At 48.9% G+C, this 9,623-nt stretch overlaps 1 protein-coding gene across 1 annotated transcript; it reads right to left on the reverse strand.

Annotated features, from left to right (window-relative positions):
• Window positions 1-1,599: 1,599 nt before the first annotated feature.
• Window positions 1,600-5,390, reverse strand: LOC120248386 (keratin, type I cuticular Ha1). The gene is made up of 7 exons (XM_039256723.1): window positions 4,957-5,390; window positions 4,670-4,752; window positions 4,167-4,323; window positions 3,217-3,378; window positions 2,996-3,121; window positions 2,648-2,868; window positions 1,600-1,998 (listed from the first exon to the last, which is right to left on the reverse strand). The coding sequence occupies exons 1-7, from the start codon at window positions 5,302-5,304 to the stop codon at window positions 1,866-1,868; spliced, it is 1,230 nt and encodes a 409-aa protein (XP_039112654.1). The 5' UTR covers window positions 5,305-5,390; the 3' UTR covers window positions 1,600-1,865.
• Window positions 5,391-9,623: the final 4,233 nt, after the last annotated feature.

The following is a 9,623-nucleotide window of genomic DNA, read 5'->3' on the forward strand; positions in this document are numbered from 1 at the left end:
TTTCAATATACAAGATTGTGTTTCACCAAGGTGGATTCCAATATCTGCCTCAGAAAGCCTGGTGTGATGGAAACGTTCGTGGGAAAAGGTAGAAACCTGAGTGGTCTCTGATCCTTTCATGTCAAAATTGTCTTCTGGGGTTTTAGCGAGTCCATGCTTAACATTTCCATGGCTCTTCTTTCAAGTTAAAGATTCAAGTTCAAGCCTTTCTTTTTTTTTTTTTTTTAATTTGGTTTTTGTTTTGTTCTCTTTTTTATTTTTTAATAGTTTATTGTCAAGTTGGTTTCCATATAATGCCCAGTGCTCATCCCCACAAGTGCCCTCCTCCATGTCCATCTCCCCCCTCCCCCTCCCACACCCATCAGTCCTCAGTTTGTTCTCACCATTCAAGAGTCTCTCAAGGTTTGCTTCTTCCCTCTCCCCCACTATTCCCCCCTTATTCTCCCCCATGGTCCTCCATTAAGTTCCTCCTAATCCTCCTATACGTGCAAACATATGGTATTTGTCCTTCTCTGCCTGACTTATTTCGCTCAGCATAACACCCTCAAGTTCCATCCATGTTGCTACACATGGCCAGATTTTATTCTTTCTCATTGCCATGTAGTATTCCATCGTATAGATAAACCACATCTTCTTGATCCATTCATCTGTTGATGGACACTTAGGCTCTTTCTATGTTTTGGCTATTGTTGAGAGTGTTGCTATGAATTTCTTGATGAACACTGATGTCACTCTCAGTACTAGGAGTTTTGTTTGCAGCATAAGTCTGCAGGTTTGGTGTCAGGGATAAAGGCTTATTATAATAGCACTACCTAGGGACTAGTTTTATCCCTTTAAACAAGTTGTTGGGGCGTCTGGGTGGCTCAGTTGGCTAAGCGTCCAACTTCAGCTCAGGTCATGATCTCAGGGTTTGTGAGTTTCAGCCCCACGTCTGATTCTGTGCTGACAGCTCAGAGCCTGGAGCTTGCTTGGTATTCTGTGTCTCCCTCTCTCTTTCTGCCTCTCCCCTGCTCATGCTCAGTTGCTCTCTCTCTCTCTCTCTCTCTCTCTCTCTCAAAAATGAATAAGCGTTAGAAAAACATTTTTTTTAAATGTCTTTCTTTATGTGTCTCTCCCTTCCCCACCATCCAGGGTGTGTACAGGGTAGGTACTCAACAGGTACCGGTTGGGACGGATTGAGAAAGGCAGAAGCATCAGATGAAGAGTGAGGAGCTCTCTAAGCCCCAGAGCTGGAAGGGGAAGTGAGCCCAGGCTGATAATGATCCAACACACAGGAGGGGAAGGCACGGCAGGCTTCCTGAGCAAGGCAGGCAGGCATTCCTTTGCTGGGTGTTCCCAAGGCTGCCTGGAACGCCCGGGCCACCAGCCCCCAGATAATACAGCACTGACCCTGCCTTCCCTCCCGCCAGCCTGCCTCACCCAGGCATCCAGGGCGCCAGGCCAGCCATCCGCCCGCCAGGCAGAGAACGGCTCTTGTATCCAAGAGTCAAGCCATTATGTAACCTGACTTTCAAGTGGCTTTTTTATAGAGTGCTCAAGTGATGGGCGGGGTGAAACAAATGAATACCAATGAGAAAGGCATCTGCTTTGCCAGGGAAATCAAGTTTATTAGCAGGTTACAAGGGAAGGTCCTGACACTTAGGAGGGTTCTCTGGGCAAGTGAAGAAACAACACACCTCAGTGAAGGAAAGGGTGGGCAACGAATGCTCTGCAGTAGGTGGGGTGAATTTCGTGGCTGCCTTACTGGGGTGGCTCAAGCCATGCAAACTGTGTTTTCTGCCCCTTTTTGTCGAGTGAACCAGTGCCAGGTCAAGGCTCTGGAACCTTGGGCCCTGCCTTCTTGCTCCTCTGGTAGCCCCTGGGCTCTAGCGTATGAAGGAGTTGCAGGGCCCACAGCGCGGGCGGGGGGCACAAGGGGTGCAGGGGGCGCAGGAATTAGAGACACAGGACCCGGCGGATCCGCACGCATTTGTGGTGGCGCAAGGGTTGCAGGGCAGCCTGGAGAAAAAGAACGATGTAGAAAGGTGAATTGAGGGAGGCTTGTGGTACACTTAAGAGAGACCCCAAGAGTGGAATTTCCTGTGGGAGTTGGCCTGACCTATCGCAGAGAAAGCCACATGCTTCCTTGCTACAAAGCTCCCTATCAGATTGCTCCTGGTCTTCCCACTATACGGGTGCCCAAAGTGCTAGACAGAAACTCTAGAACTCTGGCTTTGACTCCCCACACTGTCCATTCCTAGCTGGTGACCTTGGGAAAATCAACATAGCTTCTCTTCGCCTACAGAATGGGGAGGATGCTGTTCCAACCTGCTTGGCAGTAACTGCAAGGTCAGATAAGGTAATGTATGCAAATGCTCCCTCTACACAATACAGGCTTGTAACATGTAAGCAATATCATAGATCTCATACCTATATGCTCACAGAAGAATGCAAAGAATTGGCTCCATAATTTCAGTGTGTGTATCAAACAGTTCTTGCTTTCCCATATTTTGAATGTTGACCATATTGTGTTTTCTGAGCTGTTTGATCATGTCTGGTGTGGAGGCATAATTTCCTTTTGAAAGTATGTACTCTTTGCCCAGAGTCCAAATGAGAAGTATGCTTATGTGAGCATGGATTCATCAGATACCTCCAGCTGGTCACTCACTTGCAATCCTCGCCCTCCAGCAGGCCCCGGTACGTGTTGATCTCGCACTCCAGCCGGGCCCGCACATCCAGCAGCACCTGGTACTCCTGGTTCTGCCGCTCCAGGTCACTCCTGATCTCAGCCAGCTGGGACTCCACGTTGGTGATCATGCACTGCACCTGGGCCAGCTGGGAGCTGTAGCGCGCCTCGGTCTCCGTCAGCGTGTTCTCCAGGGAGTCCCTCTGTGTGGGGAACATACAGAGTGTCACAGAGCTGCTGCTTCTCTGTGAGGGCATCTCCAGGGAATTCCAGAGAAGTCATAGGCTTCACGAGGTAAGGAGAGGATGGACAACCCTGAACAATACCCACTAGGTTGTGCTGGGCCTGCAGCTCTATTTCCAGGGCGTTGACCGTGCGTCTCAGCTCAATGATCTCTGCCTGGCAAGACTGCAGCTGCTCTGAACTGGACACCACCTGCTTGCTCAGCTCCTCAGTCTGAAACAGCACAGGGGACAAGACAGGGTCACACCCTACCCTCAAGGGCCCTGATGGGTCGAGGGTCCTGGGTGGCCACGTGCTGAGATGCCCACCTGGGTAGTGAACCATTCCTCCACGTCCCTGCGGTTGGTCTCCACCAGGGCCTCATACTGACTCCTGGTCTCGTTGAGCACACGGTTCAGGTCCACGGTGGGGGCCGCGTCCACCTCCACGTTGAGGCGGTCTCCAAGCTGGCAGCGCAGGGTGTTGACTTCCTATGGATGCAGAAAATGCAAGAGTGACTCTCCTCAATGAAGAATGGTCTTTGCCTGTTGAAGCCCCATTAGTCTATTTCCTTGGGAAAGAGACCTTGAGTGGAGCAGTCTGTGGCAGCTCAAGGGTAAGGTGCTCTGCACTCCATGTGGAAGAGTTCCCTCCTCACATGACTGTGCCATGCACATGGATTCAAAAAGAATTCCCAAGGATTTGCTCCAATGCCACCAAAGGATGGACTAATGCTTAACTTTCCCAGTTTACAGACTGTCTGCAGAAGACTTCATAATGCAAAGAATTGGCCATACAATTTTAGATTGCATAGCAAACAATTCTTGCCAGGAAATAAGATGATGGTGTGACCCCTCCAGGAGAGAAAAGGAGGAGCCTTGGCTCATTTTTCACCAAGACTTTGGAAGAGTGGAGACTCAGATTCACCAGGCTTGATTTGGCAGCCTTTGGGAAGAGAAATGACTTTGCACTGCATGAATACAGCAATGCTGTATATATGCTGTGCTCAATATGCTCAATAACCAATCACAAGTCAATGGAGGGGCTCTGGGAAATTCCCATGATGCACCAGTTTTGAGTGAAAGATACATCTTATCTGGGAACATGGATAGGTTTCATGTCTCCACTTTATCACACATCATGAAGTTTTGGCATTTTTCAAAGAAAATTGTGAAGTCAACCTCAACCTCGTATTCCAGATTCTGCCACCCCAAATCACTCAAGTCACCCTCAGCCTGAGGCTGAAGGAGGTTTCTTCGTTTCTCATTTCCAGTCTCACCTCCTCATGGTTCCTCTTGAGACACAGCAGCTCCTCCTTCAGGGACTCCACCTGGGCCTCCAGGTCAGCCTTGCACAGGGTCAGCTCATCCAGGATCCTGCGCAGGCCGTTGATGTCTGACTCCACCAGCTGCCGCAAGCCCAGCTCTGTCTCATACCTGCACAAGGACAGGGTCAGAGCAGTGACTGGCAAACCTTCAGGACTCACAGGAACGATCTTTGATAGCCGCATTCACTTAGTCTTTCCACTTTCTGCAATGAGTAGACCCAGGAGACAGGGTTCCGAGGCTCAGTCCAGACCAAATATTGGTCCAAAAATAAACAGATTGATCTGAGTCCTCATCTATTTTTGTGATTCCTTTGCTCGATTCCCTTCAATCTCTACAGAATGTTTCACCACCAACAGATGGAAACTGCTGCTCAGTAAAGCTATGGAAATCCCTTTCCTTTAACCAGAGATTAAACAAAAGGAGTGGACAGCAGTGTGAATTCTGAACAACTCACTTGGTTCTGAAATCATCTGCGGCCAGCTTGGCATTGTCGATCTGCACCACCAGTCTTGCATTCTCAGACTTGGTGCACAGGATCTGGGGAATGAGAGGCTGCTTAGCGAGGACTGAAAATAAGTATGATATCAGCAACTTCTTTAAAATGGCTTCAAAAGCTATTTTGAAAGTAAAGGGGGGAAGCAAGAATCATGATTGCATAGAAGCAAGAGACACACTGCTTTACTACAGATTGAGAATCATCGCAAACTCCTTTTGCTCAGAGATAACAGCAAAGACCCTCACCTTCTGCTGGAGCTCCTCGATCGTCCGGAAGTAGGACTGGTAGCTGGGGCACACGAAGGGCACCTGCTGCTGGCACCACTCCCGGATGCGGCTCTCCAGCTCCGCGTTCTCCCGCTCCAGCTGGCGCACCTTCTCCAGGTAGCTGGCCAGGCGGTCGTTCAGGAACTGCATGGTCTCCTTCTCGTTGCCATTGAAGGAGCCCTCGCAGAGCCACCCACAGCTGCCCACATTGGCGGGGATGTTGCAGGCCCCGGGCAGGGTGCAGGTGTGGCAGCTGGGGGGCACGCAGGGCCGAGAGGAGCAGGTGGAGCGAAAGCTTAGGTTGGGAAGGCAGCAGTTGTAAGGCATGGTGCTGGAGGGAGCAAGACGCCTGGCTGAACACAGAGTCCAAGTTCTCCAGGGAGCTTGTGGATTTCTTTCCTCTGGGGAACATTTATATTCCCTCTGCAGAGGGTGTGGACATGGTATGTAATGTCTTTTTTCTTTCTATGTCTTCACTGGTTTTCAGATGCCCTTCCCTCAGTCAGTCTGTTATTTGCCTTCCTCAGAAGAGTCCCTTATCCCATAAAATTCTTTACTTGGGCTTCTTGCTAAGTCAGGACTCCTCTTCAGGCGGTATACCCATAAAGTCAGAGTTTTGTAGTAGATCTTAAAAGAGGCCACACAGTCTAGCGCAGGTATCTGCCCTTGTTAATTGGGAGTCGGTCCGTCCAATGACATTCCTCTGTGTTATGTGATCCTGTAAACCCACACTCAGACTCGTTTCCTGGCCCACCTGGCATTTCTAGGGAGGGACTGAGATTGAGTCAAAGAAGTTGGAGTGAACTCCCTTTCTGTCTCCTTTAAGAGAAGAATCCTTCTATGCTGCAGCATCCCAAGCCTTGGAAGCCTTGGGGTGGATAAGGACTGAGTTGGGCCTTGGCTGAAAAGAATGGGCAGCTGTTTGTAGGATGCCTCCTGTATATCATGTACAGGGACTGTAGAGGCATTTTGAAGGAAGAGGCTCTGACAATTAGCTTAGAACAGGGAGGGCTCTGGAAGAAGAGATAATTTGGAAGGAGCGCTGAGAGATCCATATAAGTGTATTTAAACTATCCAGAAAATCATCTGGGGCAGATGTGGACAGGAAAAAGGCATTTCTTATCAAACCTTACCACTGAAATGTCCATAGCATTAGACTAAGATGAGCAGGTAATCAAGAAAGTCAGGAGATCGGGGCGCCTGGGTGGCTTAGTCGGTTAAGCGTCCGACTTTCGCTTAGGTCATGATCTCGCGGTTCGTGGGCTCGAGCCCCGCGTCGGGCTCTGTGCTGACTGCCAGCTCGGAGCCTGGAGCCTGTTTCAGTCTGTGACTCCCTCTCTCTCTGACCCTCCCCTGCTCACGCTGTCTCTCTCTCTCTCTCTCCTAGAAATAAATAAACATTAAAAAAAAAAAAAAAAGAAAGAAAGTCAGGAGATCACCCAAAGTAGCCTCCTCAAGCATGAAAACTTTGAAGTTGATCTTAAAACCTCATGTGAATAGGCTTTATATTCCATCATATACCTACGTGGGCCTTAATATTTAAAAAAACAGTTTTACAGTTTCCAGTTAAACTTTCTAAGGTTTGGCCGCATCCTCTAAATGAAATCAACATACACACAGCCTGTCCTGGGCTCCCATCCTTGGCCTCACTGGGGTACACACAATCTGGTTTGAGAAACAAACATTATAAGGTACCAAGAAGGGCTCCGTGGTGGTGTAATTGAGTCCAAAGACTTGGGCATCAGGGCAGAAACTACCAAGATATAGAAGAACCATACGATTTTGCAAAGCAAGCTTGGAGTCATGCAGGGTTGATTTGGGAGGTGAGGGAAGGCACCAGCAGGTCTGAGGAAGGGGGTGGCCAAAGTTCTGAATACATAAAGGTTGCGTAATTATAGGTACCACTGGGGTACCACCCGCATCTTGGGCAGCGGCATCTCAACTTCCACTGTGGCTTTGGCTGCCAGCCAGAGTGGCAGTTTTATTGACAAGTTATTGGAGTCCTTCCCCCCAGCAGCTTTCATGATGATATTCATGCAGCACTGCGCTTCGGTCTCAGATAAAAGATCCTTCATCTGCCCTCTCCAAGGTCATTATTTCACTGCTTATTATAATGCTATTCAGACGGAAAGTCCCACCACACTACAAAGAAACCCCGGACTTATAATAAAACCACAATTTTTTTGTTTTCCTGCAAGGCAATTAAAGGGGCAGAAATAAGTGGGTCCTGAGGCAGGCATTACAGAGACTTTCCAGAGGAAGGACGCAAGGCTAGGTGTGAGGAGCTCCTTACTCGCTTCAGCTGGGCTTGGGACTGATGGAAAGGGCTATCAATCAGGACTTTGCCCATAGGGCACAGCACAGGCCCCCAGCTTCCTGACTCTTGTCAGCCTGCTGCAGAGCGCCGACTTCCCAGCCCGAAGCTGTTCCCCAATCTTGCCTCCTCCCTACCCAAGGAGACTTGCCCCTGAGCACAGACCAGCGGCAGCACCAATTCAAGCTCTTTGTGGTCTCATCCACTGATTGACCAGCACAGCCTCATGGGGGCTTTAGTCCAAGGAGAGTGTTTAGCTTCTAAATATGAGAAGATTCAAGAACTGGGTCACCAAAAAAAAAAAAAAAAAAAAACCCTAGGATTTGTGTAGAGTGCCAAGAGATCAGAGGAATGGAAACTGAGAGCACTGTGTTGAATAAGAGATAAGAACACACAGAAGAGGCCAGGAGAAAAACCAGAAGAATCCTCAGAACCGCACGGACCCATGTTGCTCAGACAAAACTAGCCCACCTTCCAGTGAGTGAACCTGGAGAGCACAAAGCTGAGAAGTAGCCAATGCGACCCAAATCCACAGTCAGAAGAATGGCCCACCCTGCTGAGTGTCCTGCATGATATAAATCAAGATGATTCAGGAAAGATCTACAGACACGGGACCACAGTCTCTGAGGCCTCCAGAAGAAGTGACATTTTCCAAGGTGCCTAGATCAGAGCATCACCTCCATGATCCAGTATGAGATTTGTTCGTGGCTGAGAAATACAGTGTTGTCTATACCAGGCAGCATAAGGTCAAAAGGGGACAACGTTACCTGTTCCTGAATGAGTAAGGAGTGTGGGCAGGAGAAAGGAAGAAAGAAGCAGAGGAGATCAGACCTGCACTGGCTTCAGGTCACGGCCAACTGGCAGCCTCACCAAAGACACAAGAAAGAACACGTTACAATGGGAGATCCTTTTTCCCCTCGCCGTTGGTTGCCCCGCAGGTGAAATGGTCGGCGCAGATGGAGTGACCGGTGAGTGCACATAATGTTGCCATCCCTTGTAAATCTAGCCTCTGCCTTGCAGTGTTTTCAAAATATCAGTAGTCTTGGGTGGATTTGCTTTTTGAATTCGTGGGAAAAGAGGACGTGGGTATTGTAAGGTCTTCGAGACCTCACACAGGTTGGGAGTAGACTTCACATACACTCTTGATTTCCTAATGGAAATACCCACAAATTTTATTCATTCAGAGAAAAATTGAAGCAGTAAAGGGACTATCAAGCCCACTTTCTTTATTTAGATCAATTTTATCCAAAAAATTTGTTGTGCGACTTCTACATGCTGGGCACGGGGCTACATTGAAACAGAAGAATCATAGTTCTGGTAAAGGATTGTATTTTTGTGAGCAATTCAGGCTAATATGGGTCCCCCCAAAATATATCAGAAACAACAAGAAAGTAAGGAGGTGAGATATTTAAGAGGTGTGAGATGGACGTATCTGGAAATATGTGTGTATTTAATGTACTTAGGAGACTGCGTGTACAACATCAAGGGCAGCTGTCATTGACTGGACATCTGGGGGTGGGGACGTGGGACAGTGGGGAGGTGACATGTTGCTGTCCTCTGCAAGCCCTCAGTCCTGCTGAGCAGACAGGTGGGCCCACAACAAACTCTAATGTGAGGAAATATAACTGGGCCCTTTCCCCAAAAAGTTCTTCCTTATCCCTCCATTTCTTCCCATACCTGTTCCTGCCCCAACCAAATGGGCCATTTGGACCATATTCTGATTCTCTGCCCCAAGATGAAGGATGAGGCCGTTTCAGGTTATTTATCTGTATCCCGAAGAGACTTGGTAGTGAGCCCTCTCTTGAGGTGACTCAGAAATAGGATTCAAACAAATTGCCTCATCTGAACCCTAATCCCTTTAAGACGCTTTCTTCCACCAGGCCTGGTCATTAGTTGTTTTGATATTTGGTTCTTGTTGCTTTGGAGACCACAGCCGAGAGACCCCATGACATTGGGGTGAGTTTCCAAGCAGGTGGAAGCAGTTTCCGGGGACACAGGAAGAAGAGAGGCAATGCTTGGTTTCAAGCAAGTGAGAGAGGAAGTGTCAGAAGGCCTGAGATTCGTGGAGGGAAATAGAGGTGACTTGTGAACCTGCTGGTGAACAGACACAAGTCTGCCACCCTGGGGACGAGACAGATTGGCGCAGCGCAGGCATCTCAGCGAGGGCCTATGGGGGCCCATGTGGATGACCAAGGCATGTGTTTGGGATGTCCAGAGCCAGGCAGGGATAAGGGAGAGGGAAGCAAGAGAGCTTTGGGTACAAAATCCAGCATAAAGGGGCAAGCTGGGCTGAAGAGGTCCAGGGGACAGCCAAAAGTCAGAAGCGTTCTGT

This window comes from Hyaena hyaena, unplaced genomic scaffold (assembly GCF_003009895.1).
Source record: "Hyaena hyaena isolate Hyena2069 unplaced genomic scaffold, ASM300989v1 scaffold_589, whole genome shotgun sequence".
Lineage (NCBI taxonomy): Eukaryota > Metazoa > Chordata > Mammalia > Carnivora > Hyaenidae > Hyaena > Hyaena hyaena.

Coding starts and splice junctions, on each gene's coding strand:
- LOC120248386 (XM_039256723.1), bottom strand. CDS start 5,304: ATGCCTTACAACTGCTGCCTTCCCAACCTAAGCTTTCGCTCCACCTGC. Junction 4,753..4,956: donor TCGAGGAGCTCCAGCAGAAG/GTGAGGGTCTTT, acceptor CTCATTCCCCAG/ATCCTGTGCACCAAGTCTGA. Junction 4,324..4,669: donor GCAGATGATTTCAGAACCAA/GTGAGTTGTTCA, acceptor GTCCTTGTGCAG/GTATGAGACAGAGCTGGGCT.